Source organism: Dermacentor albipictus, chromosome 6, assembly GCF_038994185.2.
Source record: "Dermacentor albipictus isolate Rhodes 1998 colony chromosome 6, USDA_Dalb.pri_finalv2, whole genome shotgun sequence".
NCBI lineage: Eukaryota > Metazoa > Arthropoda > Arachnida > Ixodida > Ixodidae > Dermacentor > Dermacentor albipictus.
This window is the reverse complement of record NC_091826.1, coordinates 101,591,387-101,607,812: the sequence shown is the minus strand read 5'-3', so window position 1 is coordinate 101,607,812 and position 16,426 is coordinate 101,591,387. Positions and strand designations below refer to the sequence as shown.

Below are 16,426 nucleotides of genomic sequence, written 5' to 3'. Positions count from 1 at the left end.
GCGCTGAGTTGTGTTCCATGTACCGAAAGACCGCGACACGCCAAGTGGAAAGCGAACGCGAAAGACCACCACAATGGAACACGTGTCGTCATGTGTTGCACACTCCGGATATTCTTATGTTATTTTATTCAAATTTCATCACCTGCGTGGCCATTTAACGGTCCTGCGGGCCGAAAAGATGTCTTCTTATTTCTATTTTTAGAATTGTGCACCCCATTCGGCATGTATTGCATTAAAAGGCAATGGCGGATATAACAGAGTAACGGATATAACATAGTAATTTCAGCTCCCTCTTAAACATCTTTATAACAAGGTTCGAGTGTATACTATGGCCAAGGGGGTGGGAACTTACTGTACTTTTGCTCCAATTTTATACGTATTTGGGTGCAGTTGACGTTGTGAAGTGTAAAAATATTCGCATTTGTGAATAGGGACTATTTGTTTTGAAGACTGCATCAAATAGGACACTAATCGTTTCATAATTTGAAAGCTTCAAATATTCATACACTCCTAACATTTTTGCAAATTCTAAGGTTTTCAGGTTGGCAGGCATGCATGATTACCAGCAAGCCTGCATCGCGACCCACTTCATTGATACCTATCATACCCAGCTAGCGGGTAACTTGTGCATCAGCCGTCCCTTTGTGTCGCTGCACGACCGTGATTTTAAATCGCTAGATCAGGCTGGTATTAGTCATGCTTTCACAGATTCTTATTTGTTTACGCATACTGTCAATCCAAATACGGTTTATAACAGGAGGGAGAACAGTCGCAAAATGTCTAATGTATGCGATGTCAATGGCAGCATTGTGAAAGTCAGCGCGAGCAAAAAGCTTTTCGCTAATAACCGAGAGTCATACAATAGTCAAAGCTGTTGCAGACTGAAAAAGAAAGGATGGAGCCGGGCAGACATTACAAAGCAAAGGGCATCCAATATCTGGCTGCAAGGCATACAATTAGCTCATTTGCAACCATGAGAATGAATCACTTGTCAACGGTAGTAAAATGTATATAAATGAATACACGAGAAAAAGAATATTAGGATTGTGAGGCTGTTATTCACTTTCAAGTAGTGAAGAGAAGTGGCCTAAGGACATGCTACAGGAAATGCGTGGAGTCGGGCTGTTTTGTTCTAGGAAATTTATTCATAGAAATTCCTGAAATTCATAGAAGTTCATAGAAATTCAGAAATTTTATTCATAGGAAAAAAAGTACTTGGACAAGTGTGCATTTTATGATGGGGAAAAACGTAGAGTGACATCTGCGGCGGGCATAATCTTTTCTGCCGCATTGCTGTTTTATTTTTTGGCAGGTTTGAGTAAACATTCAGTTGTAATCGACGTATATGTCGTGTCTTCAACCTTTACCTTGCCCTTCATTTTATGTGCCACATTTCGAACTTTCGGAATAAGTAAAAAAAAATCATGAGCCATTCCACTCTTTGAAGGTGGATGACCAGTGAAGCTGTTGAGCACATGACACAGAAGTGACACAGAATAATGAACGAAAGTATGAACTCATTTACCATGATTTTTACACACATTCGCGTGGACGGTAGGACCGCCGTCCCGAGGAGCTGAAGGAAGCTAGACACACATGACGTTTTGACAGGGCTGCCGTCATGAGAGAGCAGAAGGAGATTCATAAGCACTTGGAACGCCGAAAGAGAGGGGGCGGTGCAAACGTTAACATGGCCGGTGTGGGTCAAAATGTAGTATCAGTTCTTATTCGCTTAATGTCTGATACGAGTTGTATTTAGATCCAAGATAGTGCTTATTTTTGCAAGTTGGTGGAGTACTTGAAGCCTGCTTCACCTCTGCAGCGGGGCGGCCCAGTATTGCACTATGTTCGGGATCGGCCCGCGGTTTTTGCACACGCAGAAGAGGAATACACAGAACCCTAGCCATAAACAGCTACGCTGTAAAAAAATTGCCGCTGGGGCACCTACCGTAACCCCCTCCGTTTCTTTGGGACATTTAACCTCATGGATCAGCCTATGCCTAGTTTCCCTAGTGTTTTTAATGGTGGACCTTTCCCACAATAATAGATGAGTGGAATGATATACCTGAAGCTGTTGTTCCTTAATGTAACCCAGCGATGTTTAGCCGTATACGAAGCAGCATGCTTCTTGCTCACCTTTTTTTTTTTACTGGCACGTTTGCATTTTTTTTAGTCTTTAAGACTTTTGAAAGAGCGTTACATAATAGGACAAGAAAGGCAACATATGGGCACAGACAAAGAAGTTTTATTCAAACGAACATATATATATATACAGAAAAAAAAATGTAAGCTGTTAAAATTTAAGACCCTCGTGCAGTTTTTTTATAGTTTGAAGGGGTTGTAACTTTGTTACCTATTGCTGTAGTTTGTAGGTGTCTTTGCAAGGCTGCCTTCTCATAGCTGTCACCTTATTATTTCTCTTGCTCTGCTTAGGTAGCATGTTCTTTACATAAAGCATGTGCTCAAAGCATGATTGACATGTGGCAGGTCAGTAGGTGTGACCCATACCTTGTTGTCTTGGATTGTTGTCTAGTGCTTGTTAGAAAATATAAAGGCAACGCTGAGCAAAATTTTTAGCACTTGGCAGTAACATGAAGCTTGCCCGAAATGGCCGTCACAAGATTTCTCTGTTTTCTCTGGACTCTGGCAGCATCGCAGAGCTCGTCGAGAAAGAGACCGAGGCATACCTCAAGATGGATCCGGACCCATTCGATGACCGGCATCCGAGTAAGTGGGCAGCCAACAATTGGCATTTTTCAAATTCCTTATTCTGGAATATGTTGTTGCCCTTCGGGGAGGAGTAAGCCCATGGTTGATGAAGCAGAACCTCTATTTTTGGCAATGTCGTGGTAGAGGTTGGTTACGAGTAAAGAAAAATAAACCCAGACCTTTTTTTTTCTGTGTGTATCAGGTTAAAACTACCCACGCTTGAACATCAGTGACATCAGGGATTTCTAAGTATTTATTCGTGTTTATGGTGTTGTGGCACCGTATGTGTTCTTGAAATTTCTATGTTCAGTCTTTGGCTCAATCACAAGACAATGTACAGCTCGGACCACTTATAATGTAACCGCTTATAGCAGGGGTTCTCAAGCATGTTGGTACCAAGGTACCCTGCTAGGCTCCATGAAGCGCTAAGGAACCCCCACCCCTAATAGAGAGGCTAGGCATAGCACACAACACATTTGGGGCCATTGGTGGCATTGGGTGGGTTAATTTGATGGCAACATGCAACCCATGTGGTCCAAACTGGTTGAAATCGTACGAGCCAAGACAATACACCATTGCAGCTAAGGCATGCTTAGAAAGAATGAGTTTTCAGTGCTCATTACATGGGGACAATTACATTTCATCAGAAGCGGTCTTAGAATTGGGGCCAACTCTCCTTTTAGCGCAGTAAAATATAATTCATTTGGATTTTACAGGACTGAAAATGAATGTCAGAATTAACTGAACGTTGAATTATCAAGGGTATATCAAGAAAACAATAAACAATGTTTATTGCATCAACAGGCTTTTATTTACTGAGTCAATCAGTAGATCGTGTTTCTTTTTTACACAAGAGCACTGCGGAAGCTGAAATTCTCATCATCTCATGACTGAAGTCGCAAGGCGCAGGCCTTGCGACTTTCTTAGCAGTGCGGCTGTGGTGCACCTCTTCCATCTGAGGTGCAATTTTCAATACTGCGCGCACATCTCGATTGTTTTTATTGCCAGTGAACTGGTTGCCAACAAATCATCCATCCATCACGGTGTACCCGGTGCTCACATCTTCGAGAGCTTTACACAGAGTCAAAGCGAAACTGCGGTTTGCTGCAACCGCGGCAGCTATTGACGCAATCATGTACGGCGACCTTGTGGTTCTGGAGGCAGGTGGCTGATGCGTGCGCCAAGTCAAAATGAAACTACCGTGTGCTGCAACCGCTGTGGACGAAACTGCACTGGTTATCGACGCGATCAAGGATGGGCGGCTACGCAGTTAGGAAGGCGGGCAGCCAGCTGCCAATGCGGATTTATGCGTAGTGATAAATGCAAGATTAAAGGCTTAAGGGCACAATTAGGAATAAAGCGTTCTGGCGTTGCTGTCATTTATGTATTACCGTATTTACTCGAGTCTAACACGCACCTGTTTTTCATGACCAAAAAGAAAAAAAGGACTGCCTTGATTGCAACACGCACCTATTTGCCATGACCTTAAAAAAAAGGAAAAGTCCTTTACACTACCACACACCTCATTCTTTCATACAGAAATACAACTTTCTCTCATTTGGAAAAAACAAAAGATTTACTGCCAATGCACTAATGTTGCGATAAATAAAAAAACGTTGATAAAAAAACGTCGCAGTTTCGCTCGAAAGATGAAGCAACGATTACAATAGCAATTTAGTAGATAGCTAAACGAAAAGTAAAGAAAGTAAAAATAGTAGTTTTATCAACCGTATAAACTTGTAAGCTTTCGCCTAGTAACTGAATTAACAAGCACGGAGTCATGCGTGCACAAGCAAACATGAACACATCTCACTCAATGACCGCGGAAACTCTTTAAAGACTGGAGCGAGGAAATGCGGTAGCAGGAGCGAGGGAATTGACCTTCGTGTGGCCTCTTGCTTTGACGTATACTAAGCGACGAGAACACAGTGTGGTGCGCCTAGATGCGTAGACTCTTGTGTCCACTGCAGATCGCTTCCAAGATAGCGGCCACACAGCCGCCAGTGTAGAACGCCTCTCCTGTTTGCACCAGTCCCACACGCAAGTTTCGGGAACTCCAAACACCCATGGTGGGCTGGCCGATTTCCATCCGTCTCTGCACATGTGATCGCTTTCCTTTCAATTGTGGCATCGTGATCAACTCTGCATGTCTTTGCACTCGGCACTTTCACACTGATAGAGGAAACGCAGAAAATGGAAAGACAGACGGTGCACTAACTTAAGCCGAAGGGAGCATTGCCTAAGCACCCCTACTGCAGCACAAGGAGAAAGCTACGACAGTTAGGCTTGGAGCGTGTACGAGGCAACCATTTTGAATGACAGAAAGCTGAGCTACTAGTTGGTAAGGATTCATTATGTTGCACCTCACTTATCGTATATATTTAACCTGTCGATATCTTCGTCTGCCTTCCCAGACAGACTAAAACTAGCCAAAGTGATTGTTATCCATAAATCTGGGACGACACAGGACATGGGCAACTATCGGCCAATATCGATTCTGCCAATTTTCTCGAAACCACTAGAAAAAATTTTGCTTAAGCGTTTGGAAATTTACTTTAACAATAATCGCCTTTTTACAGATTCCCAATTTGGTTTTAGACAAGGCTTATCTACGGAATCTGCGCTACTTAAACAAAAAGAACTAATTTTGCAAAACATTGAAAATAAACTTCTAACATTAGGCATTTTTGTCGATTTCAGCAAAGCATTTGACTGCATTAATCACAACATTCTTATAGATAAACTTTATGCATACGGTATAAGAGGCAATCCGCTTAAGTTGATAAAGTCATATCTTGAAAAACGGCAGCAATCCGTATGTGTTGATGGTTGTAGCTCCAGTTTTGAGTATATAAGATGCGGAGTACCGCAGGGCAGTATCTTAGGTCCGTTCCTCTTTAACGTATATATAAACGATCTCGTTCATATTTCCAAGAAGGCGGAATTTATAATATATGCCGACGACACTAGTTTATTTCTATCTGGAAACTCATCGAATGAACTCCTCTTTGAAGCGAACGTCATATTGGAAAGCCTCCATAACTGGTCACATGTAAACAGTTTAAATATTAATCATAATAAAACAAAGGCGGTTATCTTTCGTTCGATAAATCGGAAAGTAACCATATCAATCCCACTGCTTATTGGAGACTACGCTATCGAAATCGTAAGTAAATATAAATCTCTTGGCGTAATATTTGACGAACATCTTAAATGGGCTGATCACTTCCGTCATCTTTCCTTAAGCTTGTCGAAATCTATAGGAGCTCTTTCACGAGGTCGCGACTTGTTTCCCGTGAAAGTTAAAAAATTAATATATCATTCATTATTTCACTCTCAAATAAGCTACTGCCATCTTGTGTGGGGAACTGCGGCTCGCGTGCATCTGAACCAACTACTACTTTTGCAAAAGAAAGCTATCCGCATAGTTTCTGGCTCAGATTACCTGGCTCACACCAGACCACTGTTTATTAAACATGGAATATCGCCCATTCATCATCTGGTGCCATTTACCATTCTTCGCGCCTTGAATAACTTCAGCTTGCCTCGGACTAAGTTCATAATCCAACTCTCATCGGTGACACAAACGCACACTAATACAAGCACCAGATGCAAAGAGAAATGGCATCTACCCCGACTTCGCACGACGTATGGCTCCCAAATGTTGCATTTCCTGGTTCCGAACACCCTTAACACACACAAATGGTACACAGAAAATATGAACCTAAACAAAAAAACAATTGTTCAGCAATTTTTTGAGCATGTGGTGGGTTCAAACCCAAATTAGGCTAATAGTGTTTTTTTTCCCATTGTATAAAAAGAAATGCTGCTATGTATTGTTTGAACTTGATATATTATATCGTAATGTTGAAATGCAATTACGTTTTACTCTTTGTTTTTGCTATAACGCTGTATTATGCTTTTTTTTTATTACTTCTCAGTGCATTGTATATTTGAATTTTTATTTTGTATTGCATTAAGCTTAATTGAAATTCTGCATTGTGTTCCGTGATTCATGATGTATGTCAAATTGTACTTTTTTTTTTCTCTTCACTGCTGCCATTTTGTAAATGGGCCCCGGACCCCGTCAAGCTGCTTCAAGGCAGCTTTTTGTCCCCGGCCTTTTTCTCTTGGAGAAATAAATGAATCTTGAATCTTGAATCTTGAATCTTGAAAAAAAAGAGGTGAGGTGTGCAGACAGGACACAAGAGTAGAAAAGTGGACAACATGAACGCCGACTATCAACCATTTTGAATTGCCGATGGTGATATGGTAACGCAGATTTAGGGTTGTACTCTATTCTAATGCACGCATAATTTTTGGACCCGTTTTATCGGGAAAAAAGTGCGCGTTAGGTTCGAGTAAATACGGTATGTATGATTTCTGCGGATGACTATGGCAATCCGGGCGCTTGTCGCATCGGAAACCCTACCGCTGCTGCATGGAGCTTTCACAGGCATCTGACTCTGCGGCCTCTAGTTCTGATATTCAGTGGCAGAAACATTGATTATATCCACCACCCCTTTGTATTCAATAAAATGGAGAAAGAGCGGCAGAAATTATGCAAACCACACAACAACGACGGTGCATTGAGCAGACAACAGCTACTCAGCCCGTGAGCTCGCCTCAGCCAAAGGGCATTACCGAAGAAGCCAGAGCTTTCGGGATGAGACAACAGCAGCACCGCCGCAATTCAGTGTTTTTCGCATCATCCTTGGCGCTTGCCAAGGCGTCTGCTGGACCCACTCCCCCATTCTAGTTTACTGGAGCTGCGCGAGATGAAATACCAATTATAATGTGGTTGCCGGAAAATCCCGCAGTGAAGGAGGGCAGCGAGCACACTTAATGAGGTGCGCTGGCCAAAGGGAGGGCCACAAGGGCAATGCGAAGAGGAAAAGTAAAGAAGACACGGATCAAGTGAACAAAGAAGGAATGAAGCGGAAATGTGGCGGCAGCATGCTGGCTCAGCGGGCTTGCGGGTCTTGCCTAGGCGATGGAGAAGCCTTTTGCTCTGGCTGCTTGGCATCCATGTGCGGTCTGAATTGAATGTGTGCACATTGCCACTCTGTGGCCCACTTTGTGTGCCAAAAGTTTGAGGAAGTCTGCTTGTCGAGACGTTGGCTCTGGCTTTCACTTAGTTCTTGTTTTGCTCATCTTCTTGCATTTCGATCTCCCGCCTTCCCCGTCTTTTCCCTGAAAAGTAGATGCAGCAGCAGATAGATTTTTCTTTTCAGACAGAGACGGAGTCTCGAAACTGTCTGAATTACAGGGCACGGCGGAAAGACAAATTTCGACAGTAAAATAAGATTATTTTACCGCATAAGCTGTTACGGGCTCATTCCAACAGCCGTTTCGTGTGGCGATGGTGTCTGCCAACACCGTCGGTGTCCGTAACAGCTATCGCTGGCAATGAGAGAATGAGACCCAGTTCCTGCCAGGATTGAACCCGGCCCTCTGCGTCGCTGTCAGCTACTCTTCCACCGAGCCATGCCAGCACTTGCTAGCATGCAGCAGAGAAATGTCCTATAAACGCATCCTAGCGCACGGGGAGACATGTGATGTGACATGTCTGCTGATGCGACATGTGACAGCGCAGCGTCAATATGTGCACATTTCGCACTGCGGTTTCATATTATTACACCTGGTAGAATGCCATGTACCAGATGCAGATGTAGCGGTACAAGGCAGTTAAAGAAAGCTTGAGCAATAAAAAAAAAGTTTAGGGAGATGTGTGCAAGAATGCTAAAAAATATATAAATGGGTGTACCTGAATAAATCAAGCTGGCTAGGTGACTTATGTCACCATCCCGTTTCAAAGGGAATGTCATAAATCAGCATCAGCATCATTACTATCGTATTGTGCCATTTGACATGCATGATGCGTAGCACCGATACGTACAAACTCTGCATTGCAGTTGCGTAGTACTCCGCAAGGTGTCCCGACATGTAGCAGTTGCATGCTGCATGTAGTGGATCCTGGATGTATTAGGGGCTAGGCGACTATTTGTCGCCGTCCCGTTTTAAAGGTGATGCCATCATTGTCATCACTATCACCAACAACAACGTACCGTCCCACGGGCCAAGGGATGTGACATGTGTGCCACGTAGTGTCGGTACGTGTGTTTACTCTTCAATGCACATTATGGCGCCTCCTCGCAAGGGCCAAACCTGAAGAAGCGATTCGTAGAACTATGCGTGCCGCTGGCAACCAGGCAACATCAGGCTCAGCAGACCGCTGTGCGGAGAGCAGGACAAGCCGCAGCTCACCATCGACACCAGGTGAACAGGATGTTCTTGTGAAACCGACGTGAAAATACTTCGCTGCGAAGACCTGTAGTGCGTGGTGCTGAAAACGGAGCTTCTATGTAGCCTAGCCACTCCTCCAGCTTATGCCGTGACTGGGTTGCGTGTGTCAGGCAGGCCTATGACTTTCTTTTTTTTTTTTTGACAATTTCAGGGCCACGGAAAAAATCAATTAAGGTTGCGAGTGAATTTTGCATTTGCCTGTCACAATGCACATGGCGTTGTGTTGAGCTAATGTGGAAACTTGAAGGCAGTGTCATCACCTGTTTTCTTTGCTAATGCTTGTTTTCTGTCTTGCCAAGCCTACTGTCACAATGCGGGCTCATTCACACCAGCTGCTTCCGTAGGTTGCACAATCTAGTTGCAAAGCAACTAACTGGTCACATATGCTCTCTTTGGTCGAAAAGCGACTGTTTTTGTTCACTCGCTCGCTGCTAAGTTTTTCAGTCACAAAGCTGCACAGCCAATCAGGGCCGCTTAATTTACGTGGCAATAGTGCTGTGAGCTGCCTTGAACAGCACCATTCGTGAGAGATTTCAATGTGGCGACAGGCAGGTTGCACGAGCCAGTGTGAACACTGGTTGCCTGTTGCGGTTCGTTGTGCAACCTTTTTCAATTGCTGGGCTTGGTGCGCCCAACGAATGGCTTTCTTGGTACTGTGGAAGGGTAATTCACTAATAAAACTCAAACTGGTTTTTGCTTAAGCATCCGTTTAGAATAAAAAAAGGAAATAAAAGAATGCTGCAGATCATTGCTGAGAAGATTTAGCTCGTTGACTCTAGAAGCTTGCTCCCCGTGGAAGCATAGCCCTGAGTTCCTGTTGAATTTTGAAGCTGATAATGCCTGAGACATTGTTATCAGTGTTATCAGCGAACGTAGTCACTTCACCTGGTAGAGATGGGACTTCGATTTTTGAGCACCTCATGTAGCGTCTTATATCTATAAGGCGCTACACTTTCGTCCATAACGTACTCCAGGAACCACTTATGTAGACACCAGGGTGATAGGTAAAGCTCATTGCAGAACCTATTTTTGTTTCCATATCGAACTTTGAGGATGTTTCTTGTATATTTAAAATCACACATGCCTGGATCTGGCCGTAGCCAATTAGATCGCTGGTTTCTCAATCACATGCTGTTTGAAGAAAATGTCAAGGTTATGTCAAGATTGAATCTAAGGCTTGTGCCACTTGTGACCACTGCCAAAAGTGGTTGATGGTGCACTTAGGCTGGTACATAAGCAGCTTTTTCTTGTTCCTCAATCCTCCATTTTTTTAATATTTCAGTTAGAAACAAGAAACAGTGAAGTTGCTTGCTGCAGTAATAACAATAACCTTGTAGTTCTATTATGAAATCGTAACTGTTGCATTTTCACCACCGGCAGGCCGTGCCCACCCTGACTGTACCCTAGGCCATCTACTCAAAGCGCTCTTCAAGAACGACGAATTCATGAACAAGGTAAGCATATTTCCATGAAAGGGCATTAGGAAATGTTTACAAAAGGAACTTTCAAAGGGTTTGAAAATTTCAATGGCACTCGCGGTACTTCTGAAGCCACAAATTCCTGCTTGTGTTCTTACCCCCATTACTCCCGCAGTTGGTGAACAATTATGTGCTCAGCCGTGAGGGCGGTAACCTAAGCACCATCGCCTGTCGTCTTCTCCTGGACATCCTGCCGGGGCTGGAGACATCCGTCGTGTTCCAGGTACCTTTCACAGAATTGCATTATACTTGCTGCTCTTGTCAAATTCGCCGTCGACTAGGGGTGCCAGCAGCAATCAGTGCCAGGAGCCGCCAATCTGTCTATCAAACAATGCAAACTTTTTACTCCTACCGTGTTGCAATGTACAAGAAAGATGCAGTAGTTGCCTGGCTAATGCTGCTACTAATATAGGTAGAGGTGCTGTGAATGGTTAAGGCCTACAACAGAACTATAACTATGAATAAAACGAAATGGCCTTTATGATAATGCAAAAGAAGACAAAAGAGGAGAATCTGCAACCAAGCGGCCAGGTGTTATAAAAATGCGATCTCGCTTATCGATTGTTATTCAGTGCAAAAATTATAAATCGAGACATTTGGCCGGCCCAACTGGGTCAACTTGGAACTCTGAACATTTACTCAAAAGTCGGGGCCGTCCTGCTGAATTCGGTGCGGTTGGCAGCTCTACAGTTGACTGCCTGGTGTACTTTGTCTACATAAGCATTTCAGGGGGGAAGAGCTGAACTTATTTAGAGCAGACACTTATTTTAGTTCTGTTGCCTATGACGAATGACCTCCTTAATCCTTAATGACCAGATAGACTTCCTGTATGGCCAAGTGCAACATTTGTCAGGGACGATGGAGAGGGAACAAGAACGCTGCTAATAAATTAGTTTCATTAAAGGGCTGCACAAGCTTGTACAGTGCTAAAAAAGAAAAAAAAATCGAGGCTGCGAGAAAATGAATTGCGGCAGCATAGCTAAATGATCATGGAAAAAGTATGGAAATTGGACGGCGAACGTTTTTTGCGTCCGAAATTTCCAACATTCTTATACATTGACTATGTGGGGTACGTGGCGGTGCCGCGAAGGCATCCAAATTATTGGACATGTCCAAAAAATCAGCCATCCAGAAAATCGGTTGTTATCTATGCTTTGTTATATCCATTATTTTGCTATAATGAGATTGGAATATATAACCCCCAATCTATAGGAGTACGTATGGGCCTGTGTCAGTTTTCTTGCTGTAGACTAGAGCCCTTTTGGACAGATAAATGTAATCAGCAAAAGTCTGTGAATTCAAAAGTCTGTGCATGTGTGATAAATTGGCCATGTTACTTGTTTGCAACTTTGAATTTGTATCTGGCTTGAGCCTTGCCTCAGTTTCATGTGGATAACTGTTGCTCAGTTACTTGTTAACAGGTCTGAACATTTTCTACGAATGAGAAGGTGCCTACTTCAGAACGTTTTTTGCGACACTGCGACACTGTGTTTTATTATTTGTTGCTTTTCATTTCCATCTTGTGTGAATTAATGTTTCTTCTTCTTTCTTTTCTTTCTTTTTTTTCATGCAGCATTGCAGGCACATAATGTAATTTACTCTATCCCATGCCATTGCCTGTGAATAAAATTAAAATTTGCTGTGATTAACAGTAGTTGAACAAGAAATATTGCTGGCACCAACATTTCAACAAGGGCGACTTGCCTTCTTCTGGGCAGCAACTGCTTAGCAGCATTTTTATGTACACGTAGCTCACTGTCCCCCACTCTTCATGGGGGAGGAGGAAAAGATGAAGCTGGTATGCAGAATAGGCTGAGGGAAGTCAGTGTTTGAAAGAAAGCGGGGGAGGGAGGGGGTATTTATTTGTCATACGGAGGGTACACAATGTTGTGCAACGGTATTCCCAAGATTCCCCAAAACTGCTATGAAGCCAATGCCTCGCCTGTCTACAGGGTTGTGCGATCATTCTGGACTTTGCCCGTCCTTGCAGGACACGGAAGGGCTGGTGAGCCGGCTTCTCCAGTGGGCTGAGTCGGAGAGCACGCCCCCGCTACTGCATGCATACGCCACGGGCCTGCTGGCAGCTGCCATGGAGGTGCAGGACATTGCGGCCAACTACCGGGAGGCCAACGCCCGCCTGGTGCCGGCTATGCTGCGGCGGCTCTGGGAGCTCGCACAGGCAAGTGCACAGTCCTTGCGATCCGTCGACTCCTTTTCCCCTCCGGCTGCGCTAGTTGCATTTATTGAAACTTCCGCTACGTAGGCTCGCATAAGAGCTCAGCAATTGATATGAAAATTTTGTTTCGTTTTCTCACTTTGAATGCATACAGTTTCCCACAATTGAATTCGAGCAGCTCCACTCACAAAGCCATCTTCGCTACATGCACACATCTCCAACATGTGTTATTTCAAGTCGCTATTGCCGAGTTTTGCAGCCAGCACCCAGCAGACTTTTCGGACGTGGAGGGGACCATTCGTGGAGCCGTGGTCTACTGCTACGGCAGTCAGTGAAGCCTGTGCATCTGATCTCGTGCTCATTTGCTGATAAGGTCTACAAGTGGGAAAAGCATTCACGGCGAGATTGCCATGACTGCTTGTCACCAGCACCATTTCGTCGGGAGTTGGCAACTAAAATTGCATGTTCGCTCGAGTCGACATCAGTTTCGTTCATGGCCACCTTGTTTGCGGCATCGCACACTTGGTTCATGCCCAAATGTCATGTGGCATTCATAATTTTTATTATTACTATTCTAGTGGTAGCAGTACAGTAAGACTTCGTTAAATTGGAATTTATGGTACCCCCAGAAATGTCTGAATTAACCGAATGTCCAAATTATAGAGGCTATCGAGAACAACAAACAGCTTCTTCCTACATCAACACGCTTTTATTTACTGAATGAATAAGTGAATCCTGTTCCTATCTTGCAGAAAAGCAGTGCGGAAGCTGCAGTCCTCGTCATCTTGCGACTGATTAGCACTCGCAGTGGTGAAAGCCTCTCGACTGCCTTTGCAGCATGGCCATTGTGTGCGTCTCCATCTGAAACACGCTTTTCACTGCCGCGCGCACGTCCCGATTACTTTCTTGCCAGTGAGCCGGTCGTCGACAGATCATCCGTCCATTGCGATGCAGCTAGTGTTCTTCATCCTCGACAGCTTTACACTGATTCAAAACAGAACTACCGTTTGCCACAACTGATGCAGACAAAACTACGGCTGCTATCGACACGATCATGGATGGCGACTAGGCAGTTTTGAAGGCTTGCAGCCAGCGAGCATACAGAGTCCAAACAAAACTACTCTTTGCCGCGGTGACTGTGGAGAGAGGGATGTGGGAGGAACCCTCAGTCCAGGGTCCATATGAAGATTCCGGCGATGCTTCGAGCCCGTTGTATCACAGCTCGGAGGTCCGTCGCAGAGGGTATCCTCCCACTGCTCTTTGTTGCGTAGGGGGTAAAGGAGAGCTGGCAAAGGAGGAAAGAGGTTTGCAGTGCACTCAATCGTGACGTGGAAGATTGTGGGCGAGCTGCCACAGCCAGGGCAACGATCTGCATAACAGTGCGGGTAGAATTTATCGAGAGAGACAAGATTTGGAAAAGTTGCGGTTTGTAACAGGCGTAATGCCACTGTTTCCTCCCGCGAGAAGGACAGCGGTGGTGTGGCGTTGCTGCGACGAATGCGTGTGTAATGACGGAGTATGTCTTTGTAACGGAGCAAGGGATCCCCCCACCCTGAACTAGTTGCCTCACCAGGCCGAGCCAACCCGGAGGAAAATTTCTCTGGCAGCCGCATGTGCAGGTTCGTTACCCGGAAGCGAGGTACGACCAGGGGTCCAGAGTAAGTGGGTGCGGGGAGGTGTGGTTTGTGCATGTTGCGGGATCTATTTGAGAATTTGGTGTGCCGCTCTGAGGATGCCATGTCCTGATAGAAATGCCCGGCACGTCTGTTGCGAGTCCATCAATATATGCACTTCCTCAGGAACAGGGATGGCATATCGAATCGCAAGAGCAACACCGAGAATTTCTCCGTAAGCGGCATTATGCCGTATGCGGAGCGTTAAAGTCGCCGGCCACCACACAAACCCGTCCAAACCTACCAAATTCTGTTAGTAGGTGCTGAAAACAGTGCATTTGTGAACGGGGGGGGGGACTGTATGCATTGAGTATGAACAGACTCTCGCTGCGTTTACCTTGCGTAATTATTTCCGATATTTGGTGAGGAATGTCAATGTTAGTGGTATGCATGCGACATGTAACATGCTTCGAAACTAAGGCTCCCACGAGAGGAGAGACACCCGAGAGCGTGTTGTAGCCGGATAAAGAAGGGGTGCAATTCCCTTCCTGTAAGAGGATGACATCGAACATGGGAGGGTTCGTGGATGTGGCGATATACTGCTGTAGGGAACCTCGTTTTCGGCAGAATCCCCTACAATTCCACTGCCACACCACTAGTTGCTCCGCGTTATGCGACGCCATCATCATCACGAGAGGAAGCAGGAGGTTGTGCATAGGGATGCAGGCGCCGGGTGCCCACGTTTGAAGGTTGCAGCCGAGAGCTTTGGTCGGGCAGCCCGCTTTCATTGTAACCGCTAAGCTAAGGAACTTGCATGCGTGCGAAAGTGCACTCTATACACGACTTGACTTGCTCCGTAATCCCCATTCGAAGGCCCTCTATTTGGCGTTCTATCCTGTCCAGGGCTGCCTGCATACTAGTGCTCATGTCTGCCACCAGCACGTCCATTTGTTTTTGAAGTAGCAGCCGGGAAACGCAACCTTTGAGGAAGGCTGCAATTCGCCACAGCAGTGTCAGGAAATACCGTATTTACTCGCATAATGATCGCACTCGCGTAATGATCGCACCCCTGAATCTTTCATCAAAATTCGATTTTTTTTATTTCCCGTGTAATGATCGCACCCCGAACTTGCCGCAGCGATATGTCGTGGGCCAAGTCTAGCTAATAATGATCACGCTTACCATCTGTCGAATGCTACGCGAACGACTCTTTAAGGCAAGCCAAGTGGTCTGCACACACCAAACATTGTTAAGTAGATGCCTCATTTCATTGCTTTCATCACTTTCCGCACTTCCATGACAAAAAGAGGTACAACCAAACTTGCCTTTATAATGGGTAGGCTTAATAACGGTTGTGGTCAACAACAACAAAAAAAAAAAACGCCTTTCGATTCTTTTCATCTGCACTCGTGAGCACACAACAAATCGCACGCGGCAATGATAGTAGCCACGTTTACACTGATACGTAAAACGTGTACCCTATTCATACACCGCTGCTTGTAACACAGCTAAGATACTCGCCTGCCCTTAGCGGAAACGTGCCGTGTTAGGATAGTAAAGACAGACGCCGCAGTTTCCGCAGCACGCCGGCCATGCGTTTCTGTCACTGGCAGCTAAGCATGCCCATCTGTTGTTTCTGTCCCCTCAAAGTGGACATGGCTATGTTATTGCCGCAGACTTGCCAATATTAACGACATTATTCATCACTGATACAGAAGAAACTGTTTCAATGCACGTAATGTACTCGCAAGAAGAAAAAAAATCGCGTTTGGCTTGCTCCGCCGGCCGCCATTCTTGTTTTGGTGTCCCACATCCCGCAGCAAACGCGGGACGAAAAATTTTTTTTTTCGCGGGTAATTTAACCCGCGTAATGATCGCACCCCTGAATTTGTGCCAATTTTTCTGACAAAAAAGTGTGATCATTATGCGAGTAAATACGGTAGCTCTGAATGGCTGCCAGTAATTATTCAAAGCCTAGGCACTAGTACTAGGATGAGGGACGGTGTGTGTGTGTATAATTAAGGGAAACGTATGCTTTTCCTTGACGGTTACCCCATTCAACTCTTAATGTGTTTTACCACAATATTTCATGCACATTTCACGGCATACCGCAGCTGCATTGCGTTCAAGCTGCCTAAAGAGAA

The 16,426-nt window shown here is 44.9% G+C and overlaps 1 protein-coding gene and 1 non-coding gene across 9 annotated transcripts in view; both read left to right on the top strand.

The window, feature by feature from the left end:
• Positions 1 to 16,426, top strand: part of mahj (LisH and WD40 domain-containing protein mahjong) — a 111,868-nt gene that overhangs the window by 8,554 nt on the left and 86,888 nt on the right. For all 8 annotated transcript variants that reach the window (XM_065446237.2, XM_065446235.2, XM_065446238.2 and 5 more), the window contains exons 3-6: positions 2,651 to 2,727; positions 10,396 to 10,469; positions 10,609 to 10,716; positions 12,484 to 12,672. In XM_065446237.2, coding sequence (XP_065302309.1) covers positions 2,651 to 2,727; positions 10,396 to 10,469; positions 10,609 to 10,716; positions 12,484 to 12,672 — 448 coding nt within the window. The remainder of the gene's footprint in view (positions 1 to 2,650; positions 2,728 to 10,395; positions 10,470 to 10,608; positions 10,717 to 12,483; positions 12,673 to 16,426) is intronic.
• LOC135913685 (U2 spliceosomal RNA) lies at positions 1,682 to 1,868 on the top strand. Its single transcript, XR_010568093.1, has one exon. It is a non-coding gene; the product is annotated as a U2 spliceosomal RNA (small nuclear RNA).